This window comes from Erythrolamprus reginae, chromosome 3, assembly GCF_031021105.1.
Source record: "Erythrolamprus reginae isolate rEryReg1 chromosome 3, rEryReg1.hap1, whole genome shotgun sequence".
Lineage (NCBI taxonomy): Eukaryota > Metazoa > Chordata > Lepidosauria > Squamata > Dipsadidae > Erythrolamprus > Erythrolamprus reginae.
In genome coordinates this window covers 25,976,918-25,995,189 of record NC_091952.1, presented here as the reverse complement: position 1 = coordinate 25,995,189, position 18,272 = coordinate 25,976,918, and the positions used below count along the sequence as shown (strand labels likewise).

The window sequence follows — 18,272 nt, the reverse complement described above, 5'->3', positions numbered from 1 at the left end:
TTTTTACTACTGGTTCTATTGCAAAATCTCCATTCCCACCCCACTATGGGGCTAGCCAGAGGTGCTATTGGCCAGTTCTCCAAACTACTCAAAATTTCCTCTGCTGGTTTTCACCTCTGAGATGGCTCCAACTCTTCAAATGGGCTTTCCAGGTCTTCACAGAACTCCCTACAGCAGTGTTTCCCAACCTCGGCAACTTGAAGATATCTGGACTTCAACTCCCAGAATTCCCCAGCCAGCATTCGCTGGCTGGGGAATTCTGGGAGTTGAAGTCCAGATATCTTCAAGTTGCCAAGGTTGGGAAATACTGCCCTACAGCTCCCGAACAGCACATAAATTGCAATATAACATGCAACCTAGTTCACATGGACTAGGTTAAAACAACATTGACTCTCAAAATAAAATTATATTTTTAAACATTTCTGGCAATTGCTCTCCATTATTTAAGACACTGGTATATATGTATGCGCGTACTTGTAGATATCTAGGACATTTACACCTTCTATTGTTTTAATATGTTGAAACTAACAACTAATTAAATTAAATATCCTACATGGATTTGTCAGCAGAGGCCTATCCCAAGACTTCATATTTGGAATAAAATACCTATAGGAAAGTCTACGTGACCTTAATCATTGGCGGAATTAATTTCAGGTAATTCTCAATTTACGATGACAATCCAGCCCAGAATTTATATTGCTAAGTGAGAAATTTCTTAAGTGAGTTTTGCCCTATTTTACATCTTTTCTTGCCACATTTGTAAACTAAATAATTGCAGATGTTAAATTAATACTAAAGCTGTTAAGTAAACCTGGCTTCCCCATTGATTTTGTCAGGTCACAAAAGATGATCATACAACCCTGGGAAACTGCAACCATCATGAATGTGAACCAGCTATCAAGCATCCATATATAAATCATGTGATCATGGGGATGCTGCAAAAGTCGTGTGAAAAATGGTCACAAGTCTGAACTGTTGTAAATCGAGAACTACCTGTACTGGAGTGAAGTTGTTTTGATTCAATTCAACCATTGAGATTACAACTTTCTTGGAACTTTTTTTTTCTATCACACTTGTGATGAGCTGGAAAATGTGCCACATAGAATTGTATTAGAGCAGTGGTTCTCAACCTTTCGAATGCTGCGACCCCTTAATACAGTTCCCCCTGTTGTAATGACCCCCAACCATAAGTCTAGCGCCAATTCCCCCAACAGAGCTTCAAGCTGATTGGCAGGAAGGTCAGAGGGACCCCCCCCCCACTGTAAACGCCTGATTGGTCGGATTGTAAAAATAAGTTCCACGGCACCAGAATAGGACCTTTAATTCCTAACACAATGAGAAATTTGTCTTTAGCAAAGGCCTTAGGCGACCCTTGTGAAATGGTCGTTTGACCCCCCCAAAGGGGTCCTGACCCCCAGGCTGAGAACCACTGTGTTAGAGTCATGTAAAGACTGTAAGGACCGCTTTGCTTCAATATCTCAGGTGAGGGCCCTTTGCCCATCTCTTCTGTCAAGTGCCAGACATCACTTCGGAATCTATTCTTGCGAAACCGGCAGCAAAGAGACGATGGAGATACAGTGGTACCTCATCTTACGAACACCTCTTCTAACGAACTTTTCAAGATACGAACCCGGTGTTTAAGATTTTTTTGCCTCTTCTTCTGAACTATTTTCACCTTACGAACCCAAGCAGCTGCTGCTGGGATGAAGGGGTTTCTCTTTTTTTCCTTTTTTGAAGAAAGAAAAGGGAGGGGCAGCTTGGAGGAGTAAAGATTTTGCATGCTTGCAAAGGCACTGAAAGGGTGTCTTTTTAAGAAAGAAAAGGGAGGGGTGCCCCCCTTGCCTTTCTTCCTTCCCACTCACCCTTTAGCCTAGCCTTGCTTCTTCCACCCGCCCTCTTTAGCTGCTCCTCCCTACCCTGTTCGCCTCCCTTCTAAAGTTTGGGATTTTCCTGAAGGATTTGCACGCATTATTTGCTTTTACATTGATTCCTATGGGAAACATTGTTTCATCTTACGAACTTTTCACCTCACGAACCTCCTCCTGGAACCAATTAAGTTCGTATGATGAGGTACCACTGTATTTAGTACAGACGTCTCATCCAATTACTGAATGTAATGAGTGTTGTTTCCCCATCTTTCCAGGTTTTAGGGGCAGAGAAGAGAGTATATAGTTCTGCACAAGCAGTGGGCTCACATACCCGCTGCTCGTGCAAATGAAGCACGCGCATACCTGTTTGCTGGTTGCTTGCGCGAGCGGGAATGCATCCACGCGCCCATTGCTTCTGCGGCCCGGTTCTGAACAGCTCAAGGACCAGTAGTGGGCTGCAGCCCAAGGGTTGGGGATCCTTGTTATGAAGTGCCCTGAGATACCTTTACATTTGTAGTTGTACAATCCCCTCGTCAAATCAAACTGCAGTCAATTCAGGTTTGTCTACAACAGTAGTTCTCCACCTTTCTAATGCCGCAACCCCTTAATACAGTTCCTCTTGTTGTGGTGGCGCCCAACCATAAGTCTAGCACCAATTCTCCCAACAGAGCTTTAAGTTGATTGGCAGGAAGGTCAGAGGGATACCCCCACTATAAACGCTCGATTGGTCAGATAGTAAAAATATGTTCCAAGGCGCCAGAATAGAAGCTTTCGTTCTTAACACCCTGGGAAATTTGTGTTTTCCCGTGGTCTTAGGTGACCCCTGTGTAACGGTTGTTCGACCCCCCCAAAGGGATCCTGTCCCCCAGTTTGAGAACCACTGGTCTACAGCAATCCTAATTCCAATCATTTTACAGAACTATCCCAAACCATACCTATATAAGAGATTCACAGTACTGAAATCCGTTCTGAACTATACTAATATTACATTTAATAGCAGCAACGATAAATCAAAATGAATCGGGCGAGTTCCAGTAACATCCATGAGAGTTTGCCTAAGCAATTTTAAGTGTCCTCCAAAGTAGTGTTTCCTAATCTTGGCAACTTGAAGATATCTGGACTTCAACTCCCAGAATTCCCCAGCCAGCACTGGCTGGGGAATTCTGGGAGTTGAAGTCCAGATATCTTCAAGTTGCCAAGATTAGGAAACACTGCTCTAAAGATCAGGGTAAACATTTCAACGAGACACCCGTGCTGTGTGGCTCCCTCTCTGCCCCAACTCCGAGATTTCCCTCTAAAGATAAATACAATTACAGCACAGTAATATTAATGCACACTTTTTATTATATTAAAATCAGGCAATGGTCTGATACAATAAAAAGGCTGCTTATGGAATACTGTTAATTTTTTTTTTTTAAATTACAGAGGATGTTAAATCCTGACAACTAATATGCTCCTTAAAAAAAGTTAATGGAAACATCAATTATTCATTGACTTGATACTTCTGCTTTTAAACGTTGACTTTTGCTTTTTTTTGTTTTACATGAACACTGCGGTTTTAATTTTCGTTAAAGAGGATACACTGGATTGTTTGCATTTTTAAGCTTTGCATCCACGTTTCAGCAGTCAGTGGTCCAAAAAAACAAAGAGTCTGAAAAAGAAGTGATTTGCCAAGAAGCCTCACCCGCCATGCATGGCAGCGCCCTCTGATTCTTTAGGAAAGAAAAAAAACCTCTCCCTCTCTGCAGAATACAATCTCCTCTTCATAAAGTGGATTTTGTCTTTATGCTGGCAGGCGGCTATGGAGCCTCAAAGTTACACATGCCGATGAGCAGTTAACATGGCATTCAAGCAGAGGTAGTGACCTTCAGCTCAGAAAGCTGGAGTGTTTGTTTCAAACATCCGTGTAGAGATCTTTCCGGGATATTTAGCCAGTTTTTTCTTTAACAGACTTAAGACGCTCCTGGTAAATGACTGCTCTTTCGCTGTATCAAAACCCTGTCTAATATGTCAGCTGTGGCTAGCTCTCTGTAATGGAAGCTGCCCCAGAATAGGAAGGGAAGGCTGTTTGTGAGCAAAACCAGACATTCTTGTTTTCTCAGCTGGTGAAGATTAATTTATAGACCCTACCCACGTCCCACCTCAAAATTGACAAGCATGAAGCAATAATAATAATAATAATAATAATAATAATAACAATAATAATAATAACAACAATAATAACAATAAAATCAGGCAGTTTGCCAGCCACTTACCTCTTTTGGCCAAATGTAAAGCATCATAGAAGGGGCAAGAAGAAAGCAGCACCCCAACCATGACAAGAAAGACAGAGAGGAAAAATCTGAAAAGATCCCCCAGATCTATCATCCCAAGGCCCTCATTCCGGGAGGGAAAAGGGAGAGACAGATATACAATCTATGCCTTAGCAAAGGGGTTGGGAGAAAGAAGAACCTGCCCCAAATGGCTGTGTAAGCATTCATTAAAAGCAGAAGAAATAAAAACCAACCCTAGAGACATTCAGTGTTTTTACTAGAGCTTGCACAAAGGGAGGGATGGTCGAAGATACCAAAAAAACATCCCATTAGTAGTCCATACAATCCAGACGTAGCTGGTAACTGAAAGATTGTGCCATAACACAACCTTTTGGGAACGTTGTCTTGGGCAAGCCCCGTTGGATTAAAAGAGGACTGTGCCAGAATCAAGGAAATTCTGGCTCAGACTCTGCTACTTTTCAAAAGGGCTTGTGCAAGATCATGATCTATGGATTGTGCTCTCCACGTCTACTCTAATAAATAGCCCTGAGCATCAACTCTATTGCAAACACACAAAAAGGGAGAGAGAGAGAAAGGGAGTGGGAAAAGAGTGTGTGTGTGTGTGAGAGAGAGAGAGAGAAAGAGAGAAAGAGACGGGAGAAAAGATATAAACCCAGGCCAAACACACAGCAATGTGATTGTGTGATGTATGCTTTTTATGCTTTTTCACAGTCGAGTTCAATGTGACACACTGGTCTTTGACAGTAATAAATTTAAATAGACTTTTCTTGATACCAGAAGTTCAACTATGTGGACAGTGGTTACACAGGACAGCATTATTTGTTATAGCACAACTTATTTTCAAATGGAAAAAAAAAATTAGTATCATTTACAGTATCTCAAGATAAACTTTCCTTTGCAATAGGGAACTTCCTTTCCAGTACTTGAAGATCTACAAGATGCAGCTAGAAAATTTACTACTGTGGAGAATGAAGAGAGCTTAAATTGAATGATGGGGCATGATTTTTTTTTCTTTTTGTTTTTCATTAATTACTGTAACATTGTCCTTCAGGTGGTTGAGGAAGTTTCATATTTTCTTTAGACATCATTAGACGCCGGAGCTCTTGCAGAACGACTTTGATACTATAAGAATTCTGCCATTTTGCTAGGACTGATATGGCTCTTGGATCAACCTGGTGGAAAACAAGGAACAAACTTAGGTCTCAAACACCTTCACGACCCTTATTTCAACAACTAAAGCAGTCAGGCCTAGAATTAAAAGGCTACAAAATTTCATAGACGCAAAAGATTCCTGGCCTGCATTTCTTGAGTACAACTAGTCCCAATCAAGTTGATACATCACTTTGTAAAAATGAGACTACAGTGTTCCCTCGCTTTTCACGGGAGATGCGTTCCGAGACCACCCGCGAAAGTTGAATTTCCGCAAAGTAGAGATGCGGAAGTAAATACACTTATATACCAGATATCAGAGTTGCCCCCACCCTCCTAGCCTTTCGTAAGCTCCTTAAAACCCACCTCTGTCGTCAGGCATGGGGGAATTGACATGTTCCTTCCCCCTAGGCTTATAAAATTTATGCATGGTACGCTAGTCTGTATGATTGGTTTTAATTTGTGGTGTTTTTTTAAAGTAATTTAAATATTGGATTTGTCTTACATTGTATTGCTATTGCTGTGAGCCGCCCCGAGTCTGCGGAGAGGGGCGGCATACAAATCTGATGAAACTTGAAACTTGAAACACTATTTTTGGCTATGAACAGTATCACAAGCCTTCCCTTAACACTTCAAACTCCTAAATTGCAATTTCCCATTCACTTAGCAACCATTCAGATTATTACTCACCATGTTTATTTATTAAAGTTTATTAAAAATATATTCATTAAAGGCAGACGAAAGTTTGGCGATGACATATGACGTCATCGGGTGGGAAAAACCAAGGTATAGGGAAAAAACCCGCAAAGTATTTTTAATTAATATTTTTGAAAAACCGTGGTATAGACTTTCCGTGAAGTTTGAACCCGCGAAAATCGAGGGAACACTGTATTCTTAAATACAGGTAGCTCTTGTCTTAGCAACTCTTCTTTTAGTGACCATTTGAAATTACAATGGCATTGAAAAAAGTGGCTTATGACCATTTTTACACTTATGGCTACTGCAGCATCCCTATGGTTGCATCAGGGTTGTCAGGTCCGCTTGCATCATATGACGTATCGTGATGTTTTTTGCCTTTGCGGAGCTGGGGTGGGCCTGGCCATACCTGTCCCACCGGCCTCCAGCTTGGCAGAACTGGGTTACATGGTCAAAAGTCACCCATTTGTCAACTGATTCATATTTATGAAGATTGCAGTGTCCTGGGGTGTGTGGTTTGCCTTTGGGTGACTTTCTGGCAAGCAAAATGCTACTAATAAATAAACTAATAAATAAAATCAATGGGGAAGCCAGATACACTTTACAACCACGTTACTAACTTCAGTGATTCACTTAACAACCGTGGCAAGGAAGGTCATAAAATGGGGCAAGATTCCCTTCACCATCTTGCTTAGGGACATAAAGACTGAGCTCAATTATGGTCATATCGAGGACTATCTGTAATATCAATGACTATCGTGAACATTCAAGCATTAAGCTATGCCAATACCAGCTCTTTGAATTTCATGCACTGGCTACAATGTTTAATAGAATATTTAAAAGCAGTAATAGTTATCAAATCAATCAACAGAGGCCAATTCAAATTTGTAGAACCTGGGTTTTTAAGGCTTATGTGTTTACTTTGCACACAATCCGTTGTTTGTTTTGGAAAGAAGTGTTGTTTGAAAGTAAACAAATCAAAGATGCCTTTTTCTTCTATTAATGGTTTTTATTAGTTATATTCTGAAACTCATGCTCCATTTAATACTTATAATATCAATGAAAAGTCTTTCTTTCTATTATTTCATTATTTCTTGAATTGGTATACTCACAACTTCTGGTGATGTGTAAGATCAACAAAATAAAGCTAAGAATCTTCTTTTTAAAAATCAGTTGAAAACATATACATGGTAATAAAAGTACATTTCTATTAAAATTATTACTGGAAATAGAATTTAAGCAATAGCAGTAACCAGCAGCATTTAGCAATAACTCGCACCTGCATTTTAATTACCTATATTTTCATCAAAATAAGGGAATGATACAAGGATAATGTACCCTTACCTATTTTAGCTGAGAATATAGGAAGAATTAAAAATTGTCAAGAGCTTAGTATAGAAACACAACATTATGTAATTAATATGTTTGCAAATGATATGCTTATTTTTCTTAGGCAGCTAACTAGAAGTATGTCTCAACTACAGAAGAATTAATAGTACTATTTATCTTTGATAAATGTTCTGCTATGTTAATTACTGACAAAAAAACAATTTCAACAACATACAGGGTGTCATATTAGTCCAAGGGTATTTGAATATTCAGGAGGATTTAAATATTATAATCCTTATTTATAAAGGATTAAAAGATTTAAAAAACTCAATATAGAATAAATATGATCTCTTCTGCATCAAATTGAAACAAATTCAAGCCATAGGTTAGCTTTCATTATCACTGGTCAATAGAAGAGTTGTAGTCAAAGTAAACACACACACACACACATAGACAAACACACACACACACACACACACACACGGTTGTTTTTCTGTCGAAAAACGGGGGATATATATATCCCTTAAAATAATATCTTTGTTTTAACATTTTCAATCCCATTTCCCACTACTTAGCTTGGTGTATGGAAAATATTTTTCCATTACTTACACATGACCTTATATATATAAAAAAACTATAGTTAAGACAATTAATGCAGTGTACTGAAAATGTTATACTCCCTGATGATCTTTGAGGCTTCAAATAGACGTTGAATAGGATAGAGCAGGGGTCTTCAATCTTAGCAACTTTAAGACTTGTGGATTTCAACTCCCAGAGTTCCTCAGCCAGCAAAGCTGGGATAAAGAGTATAGCCAGATACCTAACTGCCATAAGGGTCAGAAAGTTTCCTAAAACCACTATACGGAGCCAAGCCATCTTTAGAATGGAACTAGACTGGAATAGGGCTAGACCAGTGGTAGGCAAAGTTGACTCTTCTATGACTTGTGGACTTCAACTCCCAGAATTCCTCAGCCAATCATGCTTGCTCAGGAATTCTGGGAGTTGAAGTCCACATGTCATAAAGAGCCAACTTTGCCTACCCTTAGGCTAGACAATCCAGATCCTCTAGAACAGGGTTTAAGTTTAAGTTTAAGTTTAATCAGATTTGTATGCCGCCCCTCTCCGCAGACTCGGGGCGGCTCACAGCAACAGCAACACAATGTACAACAAATCCAATATTTAAATTAATTTTAAAAACCCCACAAGTTAAAACCAATCATACACACTAGCGTACCATACATAAATTTTATAAGCCTAGGGAGAAGGAACATGTCAATTCCCCCATGCCTGACAACAGAGGTGGGTTTTAAGGAGCTTACGAAAGGCTAGGAGGGTGGGGGCAACTCTGATATCTGGGGGGGAGTTGGTTCCAAAGGGTCGGGGCCGCCACAGAGAAGGCTCTTCCCCTAGGCCCCGCCAACCGACATTGTTTAGTTGACGGGACCCGGAGAAGGCCAACTCTGTGGGACCTAACTGGTCGCTGGGATTCGTGCGGCAGAAGGCGGTCCCGGAGATATTCTGGTCCAGTGCCATGAAGGGCTTTATAGGTCATAACCAACACTTTGAATTGTGACCGGAAACTGATCGGCAACCAGTGCAGACTGCGGAGTGTTGGTGTGACATGGGCGAATTTAGGAACGGCCATGATAGCTCTCGCAGCTGCATTCTGCACGATCTGAAGTTTCCGAACACTTTTCAAAGGTAGCCCCATGTAGAGAGCATTACAGTAGTCGAGCCTCGAGGTGATGAGGGCATGAGTGACTGTGAGCAGTGATTCCCGGTCCAAATAGGGCCGCAACTGGTGCACCAGGCGAACCTGGGCAAACGCCCCCCCTCGCCACAGCTGAAAGATGTTTCTCTAATGTGAGCTGTGGATCGAGGAGGACGCCCAAGTTGCGAACCCTCTCTGAGGGGGTTAGTGACTCCCCCCCCAGGGTGATGGACGGACAGATGGAATTGTCCTTGGGAGGCAAAACCCACAGCCACTCCGTCTTATCCGGGTTGAGCTTGAGTCTGTTGACACCCATCCAGACCCCAACAGCCTCCAGGCACCGGCACATCACTTCCACTGCTTCGCCGACTGGACAAGGGGTGGAGATGTAAAGCTGGGTATCATCTGCATACTGATGATACCTCACCCCATGCCCTTGGATGATCTCACCCAGCGGTTTCATGTAGATATTGAATAGTAGGGGGGAGAGGACCGACCCCTGAGGCACCCCACAAGGGAGTAACCTAGAGGTCGACCTCTGACCCCCCACTAACACCGACTGCGACCGACCAGAGAGGTAGGAAGAGAACCACTGAAGGACAGTGCCTCCCACTCCCAACCCCTCCAGCCGGCGCAGAAGGATACCATGGTCGATGGTATCGAAAGCCGCTGAGAGGTCAAGAAGCACCAGGACAGAGGATAAACCCCTGTCCCGGGCCCGCCAGAGATCATCCATCAGCGCGACCAAAGCAGTTTCCGTGCTGTAGCCGGGCCTGAATCCTGACTGCTGAGGACCTAGATAATCGGGTTGTGTTCAACCTTGGGAGACTGGAGTGGGTGTGGCCAGCATGACATCACTTATGTCGGGGATGCCTGTGGCAGCTTGTCGCGATGCGAACTTGCGACAATGGTAAGTGGAACCCACCCCTGGACAAAGCCATAGCTAATCTCAAGCGGAGGATTTGGGACCTAGAACTAGCATTTTCTATTTGCCTTATAGCTCAACAATCATACTGTTTTGGTCTACAGTGATCCCCCGGTTATTGCGTCCCCGACCATTGCGAACGGGCTACATCGCGATTTTTCAACCCGGAAGTAAAAACACCATCTGCGCATGTGCGCCCTTTTTTCCTATGGCCACACATGTGTAGATGGTGTTCCCCGCCGGGCAGATCAGCTGCTGGGCGGCTTCCCTGGGTCTTTCCCCTCTTGCTGGCGGGAGGGCAAGAAGCCCCCCCCAGCACCCGCTCGCCCTCCGTTCGCCCACCCTTCGCCCGGCCACCCGCCATTTGCTCGCTGCTCGCCCGGCCACCCGGGTTCGTTTGGCTTCGGGACTCAGTTGGGAAGCGGCACGGGTGTTTTAAAAGGTCTCCGCCGGCATGGGGGGCTTCTTAGCACCCCCCCAAACCCGGGTTGGGGGTTCGGGGGGGGGTGGTAGGAAGCCCCCCATGCCGGCGGAGACCTTTTAAAACACCCGTGCCGCTTCCCAGCTGAGTCCTCAAGCCAAGCGCAGAAGTTAGCCTTGAATCCCTTTGAATCCCGCCGCTTCTGCTGGATACGGGCGATGGGCGGGGCGAGCTGCCACAGCCCCTGGCTTCCGCGCCGCTCGTCCCACCCACCGCCCGTATCCAGCAGAAGCTGCTGGATTCAAAGTGCTGGGGTGGGGGGCTGTCGGGACACCCCCCACCCCAGCACTTTGAATCCCGCCGCTTCTGCTGGATACGGGCGATGGGGGGGCGAGCTGCCACAGCCCCTGGCTTCCGCGCCGCTCGTCCCACCCACCGCCCGTATCCAGCAGAAGCTGCTGGATTCAAAGTGCTGGGGTGGGGGGCTGTCGGGACAAGCCGCGCACAAAGGCCGAGGCGAGGCTGAGCAGGAGGAGAAGCCAACCAGCGAGGCGGTGGGCTGGGAGCCGCAGGTGAAAGGAGCTCGGGCATCGGAGCGCGGCGCCAGGCATTGTTCTCCGGACCCCGCCCGCTCAGCCCCGCGGCGGCCCTTTCCCTCTCCAGGCTGCGGGTGGGGTCCGGAGAACAATGCCCGAGCTCCTTTCGCCTGCGGCTCCCAGCCCACCGCCTGTCTCCTGCTGCCCGGTTTAGCCAGGACACGAGCGGCGAAATGACTTGGAGGAATGTGAAGCTGAAACCGGCCGGTTTCAGCTTCACATTCCTCCAAGTCACTTCGCCGCTCGTGTCCTGGCTAAACCGGACAGCAGGAGACAGGCTTTGAGTTTTGGCTGCGGGGGGAGAAGTAGGACTTTCCTAACTCCCTCGCCCCGCAGCCAAAACTCAAAGCCTGTCTCCTGCTGCCCGGTTTAGCCAGGACACGAGCGGCGAAGTGACTTGGAGGAATGTGAAGCTGAAACCGGCCGGTTTCAGCTTCACATTCCTCCAAGTCATTTCGCCGCTCGTGTCCTGCCTAAACCAGGCAGCAGGAGACAGGCTTTGAGTTTTGGCTGCGGGGGGAGAAGTAGGACTTTCCTAACTCCCTCGCCCCGCAGCCAAAACTCAAAGCCTGTCTCCTGCTGCCCGGTTTAGCCAGGACACGAGCGGCGAAGTGACTTGGAGGAATGGGAAGTCCAAATCGGCCGGTTTCAGCTTCACATTCCTCCAAGTCATTTCGCACCCCGCGTTTTAAAACAGCCGCGCCGCCCCCAATCTTCGGCTCCTCGCTAGCGCTGCGGAAGTTAAAAACATCATCTGCACATGCGCAGATGGTGTTTTTACTTCCGCAGCGCTACTTCGCGAAAACCCGCTCGTTGCGGGGGGTCCTGGAACGGAACCCTCGCAACGAACGGGGGATCACTGTATTTTCAGATCTTCTCAGATAACGGGCAGATTCACCAATATTTTCTATGAAAACCATATTTTTAAGCTATAATGCAGTAATACAACCTATAGCTCAGGTAATGTTAGGGTGCTGATACTAACTAAATGAAGGACAGACTTACAATACTAATTGTTAGGTTGCCAAATTTCTAACAACAACCATGGCTCATAGAAATTAACTTTAATTAATCAATCACTATTATTTTCTCAGGCTTTCCTGTACAAGTGCTTTTACTGCTTTATATTTGATATACTGTTGTACTGTTATGTTTTTTAAAAACTAGTCTCAAGACTTATACAATTGAATCAATTAAAGAACTGTAATGCCTTCATCAATACATTTGTAAAATATGTAGTTGCTCAAAGGTTTACTACAGAAAAATTGTAAAACAGAAAAATAACTAGCTCATGCTTACAGAAATGTGCTGCTTTCCTATTCTGCTAGAAAGACTGACAGAATATTACTGTTAGGAGAGAAATAGTGAAAAACTTACCACTCCATTAGAACTATTTACTCCATTCATATTAATTTTCGTTACAAATCTTACAAACGGAGGTGCTTCAGGATATTTAGGGCCACATTCTATTTTAAGGCTATATATTCTGTTTTCATAAATAGTCTATGGGGAGGAAAAAAGAAATATTTCTGTCAAGTAACCCATAACTGAGGGACCAACACATACAGGAACAGTTTCAAATTAGCTAGGCTATTTTTCTTCTTTTTCCCCACCCTTCAAATGAACATAATTTGCATGCACATTTCATAATATTATAAAATAATTATAACTGTAGATGGACAAGTACAGTACATCTAAAAAATACAAAGATGTATTGCTTAATTCTTTTTTCCTTAGTAATTTATCTGACACACGCAAACTCCATGTGTTTCTCAACAAGTGGTTGTCTTTTTAAATTAACAGGATATCAAAACATCTGAACTTGCTATTGGAGGGGGAGAACCTATAATTTGGCACTCTACTAAATCACTGCTTGGATGTAAATATTCTGCTTGGCAAGCAAAAGGAATTCCATTTGTACCATCCTTGGTCACTTGCATGGTCTTTAGACTTTTCCTCTGAACTAAAAACTAATGTGTTGGAAGTTCTTCCTGTTTTGGAGGATATGGAGAATTGATGAAAACTGTATGATCCATAAGCCTTCTGCTTACCTTGGGGTGTTGGGGTCATATTCCAATTAAATAACTATGTTTATACTGGGCTTCTCCAAGAATTACAAAAGGCAAAATATGTACAAAATATATTCCATCAGATGCATCCTAAGATCCTTAGTATAAATTATTGACTTGCAAATTCCATTTGTTATCAACATACTCCTTTTTTTCCCCTCCAAAGAACATTCTGGCTTATAAATGGATATATTACAAGCGCAACATGATGGAAATTAGGAGACAAATTGAATTGCAGCTTATTTTGATAAAAAATAATACATACTTTAACGCGTTCCCAAAACTAGTAACCATATAAAGATAAGCACTACTGTAGTTCCAAACACAGAAAAAAATAAGTACACCCAATAGATGTACATGATGATATTTTTAAAATATGTCATTGTTTCCAAAACTAAATTCATTTAAATCAATTGGTTGTGACTGACAGTTGGATTCTTTTATGCTCTTTATGCCATGCTGATCTGGGACCTGACTGCATTAAACTCCATTTAAAATTTATTGGAAAAGTCAAACGATTCATATATTTTATAATTATAAGAATCAAGTTCATGAAATAATTAATAAAAATCAATATAATTTTCTAAACACATACTAAATGGTAAATAAATTAAGTCATAATCAGCAACCCAAAAAAAAGCATATTAATCGAGATCAAGTGGAAATAGCTTAACTTTCAAAATGTCCTAGGAAAAACATAACTAAGCATCTAAATAAATAATTCAACATATAGAGAAATACTTATATCTACCATTTCATATTATAAATTTTGCTTCAAGATGAGTTCAACTCAAAGTGTTTTTTTATGGCATGTCCATGCGTTTCTGAGGACAATTTAAAATACTTAATATAGTTTTCAGCTTCAGAGAAAATTTAGAAAAGTTAAGCAGGGGGGGGGCTCTCCAATTAGAAAAGTTCCAAAACAAAAATCCCTGTTTCTCCATCCTGAAAGACTTACCAAAGATCTAGCATTAGAAGGAATGAGACAGCCGTAGTCTTAGTATTCACGAAAAAGTCACAATTTTTAGAAGCATCAGGATCTCATAATACCATGAATATGACATATTCTCATTTTCTGATTGGCTGCTCTATTTGTGATGTTAGCCTAGAATTTCATTTAGTTGCTACTTCCTTGGATATTTATTGGCTGGTTTTTCATGCTGGGGCTTTCCCAATTCAAACTGATGTTATTTTAATGGTTGTTGGATCAAAAACTGTATGGCTTGGAGTCTATGTTTCCTAATTAAATTTCTGATATTCTGATGCTCCAAACAATAAACCAAGACCTAAATCTGTCCATCCAAATGTCTTGCTCTACAATTCTACAAATGGCCTTTCAGCTTGTTTGGAAGCTCAAGCAGTGTAGCTAGCACATTGTATATTGCATGCCCTGACTTAGGCATAGTATACTTTTATCTGGGATAAACATTCTCTTTCATGGAGAAGCAGTTTTGGGAGAAAGACACATAGAGCACTGAGGGAGGAAGGGGACACAACCCTAAGTGAGCCAGATCAAACCTGGTGATCAATGGGATGGCCACCAGTCAGATTTCCTCGTATCTATGTTTTCAACATAAAAATGACCTTAAGAAACTGAAGCTAAACTGAATGGTTCTTCTATAATTTCATCACAAAATTTGCTTCTATATAGCACAATGCTTTCTTATAATGTAGTTATATTATAGGTAAGCATATTTAAACAACATCAATGAAAATTATTCCTGACATAATTTATATCTGTTAGGTATCATGCTCTAAATTCCTTTGTGGTCAGATGGGGGTGCTATAAGCCAATATAAAACCCAGAGTTTTAAATTATCAATTTTAATTATGAGGAATTAGTATGTGTGCTATCTTTACTCCTTGGGATTTCAAAGTAACATGGCATATGATTTACTATGTCTTTCAGCTTGTTAATAACTTTTATTTTTGCAGCTTTTCATCTATCATCTGAAGAGACTGAGAAATCCTACATGAATTCTTTAAAGCAGTTTTGTTTAGAGCTGGGTCTTCAAAACAAGATGAATAGATCCATTTAAAGTAAATTTGATTCAAAGTCCCATTTATGAAAGACATCCACAATTTATGCACAGCCAAAGTATGTTCATATCCTACTCTCACATCTAGTATTGCAAAGCTGAACTTTTCCCCACTGAGTTTTGCCTTAGTAGTTTTTGATTCATCATTATGTGCAAAAAAAGAAATTGTGATTAAATTACCCAGTTAGTCAAATAAACAGTTGAACAACAATCAATTTGACTATACTTTTAAAAACCCACAGAAACTGAAATGGAATCTCCATATCATTTAAAAAGACAAAGAAAAATAAAGTTAAGCATGGGATTTACCATTATATAACCCTCACACTATGAACTAATGTATGTTATAAAATCAATCACAAAAAGTAATGTATCCTATTATAATAAATACTAGAAATCAGATTTTTCAAAAACAAAGCAATGGTTTTATATCTTTAAACTGATGCTTACCCTTGGGGGCCCAATAATCATGCCTGTCCATCTTGTAAGTGTCATATCTTCATCATCTTCAAGACCCCAGCTAACTGTTCCATCTCCTACTCCTTTCTGGCCTTCTTCTAGCTCTTCCAGCAGTCGAAAATTACGAGGAACTTTTACTCCTGGAAATAAACAGATTGGACTTTTGAGATTAGAATGTTTGTTAGCAAAATAATATTGAGCATGGACCAGTGATGGGCTACTAAAAATTTTACTACCACACTGTGGGCGTGGCTTATGCATTTTGTTTCAACATCTTTCAGTGCAAATTGGGTGTTCAGTGCAAATTTTATTATTGTTATTTATTAGATTTGTATGCCGCCTCTCTCCGAAGACTCAGAGCGGCTCACAACAACTTTTGCTACCGGAACTGCGTTCCTGACCAGTGTTCCCTCTAATTTTTTTAGGGGGTGGGCGGAAAAGTATAGTGTCTGAGCGGCAGTCCCTTTGGGACTGGGCGGCACAGAAATAATAAATAAATAAATAAATAAATAAATAAACAAACAAACAAACAAATAAAAAACCCACCCTGTTTTGCCTCAGAGAATTTCAAAATAAAATACTGTACTGTGTGTCTATAACAGTGAGCTCATAATAGGGCAACTCTATCAATATCAAAATGCCACTTAAATAGTTGAGCTAGTTTCAAACTAGATTTTGATTTTCTTTCTCTCTTCCTTACTCCCATTCTTTTTCTTTCTCTTTTCCTTCCTCTCTTTTTTCTATCTGTTTCTCTCTCTTCCTCTCTTCCTCTCTCTCTCCTTCCCTCTCACTCTTTCCCTCTCGGCTTCTGGGCAGGTTTGGAAAACTCTGAGTTGATGATGATTTTTAAGTGAGCGACTGCTCACTGCTCAGCTTAGAGGGAACTATGTTCCTGACCATACCCATAGGAGCCCATCACTGGCACGGACTAAGGGGTCTGATTAGTCTGCTAAACATTTAAACAGAATAAGAGAGTTGGAAGGGAACTTGAAAGTCGTCTGATCCAACCCTATGCTCAAACAGGAAACCCTATACATTTCAGACAAATGGTTGTTCGATCTCTTCTTAAAAACTTCCAGTGTTGGAGCAAGTTGTTCTACTGATTAATTGTTCTAACTGTCAGGAAATTTCTCCTTAGTTCTATCTAGGTGGCTTCTCTCCTTAATCAGTTTCCATCCATAGCTTCTTGTCCTGCATTCAGGTTCTTTGGACAATAGGTTGGCTCCCTCTTCTTTGTGGCAGCCTCTTAGATATTGGAACACTGTTAGTCCATGTCACCCCTAGTTAATAATTAACAATATAAATCTGAATACAAATTAAATCCCACAAAATCCAAAGGACTTGCTTCTGTGTATATGAATAGGTAGAAAATAGGGCCGCAGCTAAAAGAAGCTATTCGTTTAAGCACCACAGCACATATTAATAAATAATTAGCAACAATTATGTTTATAATTAGTTTGATAACAATCTGCATTCAAGATTATTGTCTATGGAATATACAGTACCTATCTGATTTTACAGAGACCTTAGAAAAGAATTCAAGAACAATTAGAACAGTGATTTCATTTACAACTCATTTTACGTGGCAAATTAACCATACCATGCGGTGGAGAAACTATTATGTCATTGGAAGATATTATAAAACAGAACAGGTATCTCTTGCGCTAAAGCTCACCTCGAGGCTCGACTACTGTAACGCTCTCTACGTGGGACTACCTTTGAAAAGTGTTCGGAAACTTCAGATCGTGCAGAATGCAGCTGCAAGAGCAATCATGGGCTTCCCCAAATATGCCCATGTTACACCAACACTCCGCAGTCTGCATTGGTTGCCGATCAGTTTCCGGTCACAATTCAAAGTGTTGGTTATGACCTATAAAGCCCTTCATGGCACCGGACCAGATTATCTCAGGGTCCGCCTTCTGCTGCATGAATCCCAGTGACCAGTTAGGTTCCACATAGTGGGTCTTATCCAGCTCCCGTCAACTAAACAATGTCGCTTGGCGGGACCCAGGGGAAGAGCCTTCTCTGTGGTGGCCCCGGCCCTCTGGAACCAACTCCCCCCAGAGATTAGAATTGCCCCCACCCTCCTTGCCTTTCGTAAACTGCTTAAAACCCACCTCTGCCATCAGGCATGGGGGAATTGAGATACTCTTTCCCCTAGGCCTCTACAATTTTATGCATGCTATATGTGTATGTATGTTTGGTTTTTATAATAATGGGTTTTTAACTGTTTTTAGTATTGGATTATTATTATATGCTGTTTTATTACTGTTGTTAGCCGCCCCGAGTCTGGGGAGAGGGGCGGCATATAAATCCAATCAATCATCAATCAATCAATCAATCAATATAAATAAATAAATATAAATAAATAAATAAATCTGTAAATAAACACAGAAAAATAGTATGATCATGGCCTTATTATAACAAAAAGTTAAGCCATTTGCAGTGATATATATGTAAAGTCTCCTTTCCTTTTCATTATCAGCAAAAATGTTACACAAATGTTACACCCCACACAAAACCCAGCTTCTTTCAATATATTATTTTGCTGTTTTGCTCATTACTATACACTGTTGCACAGAATGGAATAACATTTCACCAAGTTCCACAATGTGTTTTCCAGATGTGTGATAACAAGGGCTGCACTGGCTAGAATTGGGAAGTTGTGGCAAGAGATTTTAAAAGCACCAAGGGAAAAATACTGTTATGGATATGGACATATTGGATATGAACGATA

General features: G+C 41.6%; 1 protein-coding gene across 1 annotated transcript in view; it reads right to left on the bottom strand.

Moving 5' to 3' along the window:
* Positions 1-3,189: 3,189 nt before the first annotated feature.
* UBE2V1 (ubiquitin conjugating enzyme E2 V1) overlaps positions 3,190-18,272 on the bottom strand; it is a 36,159-nt gene continuing 21,076 nt past the window's right edge. Inside the window, exons 2-4 of the mRNA XM_070744632.1 lie at positions 15,527-15,675; positions 12,346-12,471; positions 3,190-5,313 (exon numbers count right to left, since the gene is read on the bottom strand). Of these exons, the coding sequence (XP_070600733.1) occupies positions 5,167-5,313; positions 12,346-12,471; positions 15,527-15,675 (422 nt within the window). The 3' untranslated portion in view covers positions 3,190-5,166. The remainder of the gene's footprint in view (positions 5,314-12,345; positions 12,472-15,526; positions 15,676-18,272) is intronic.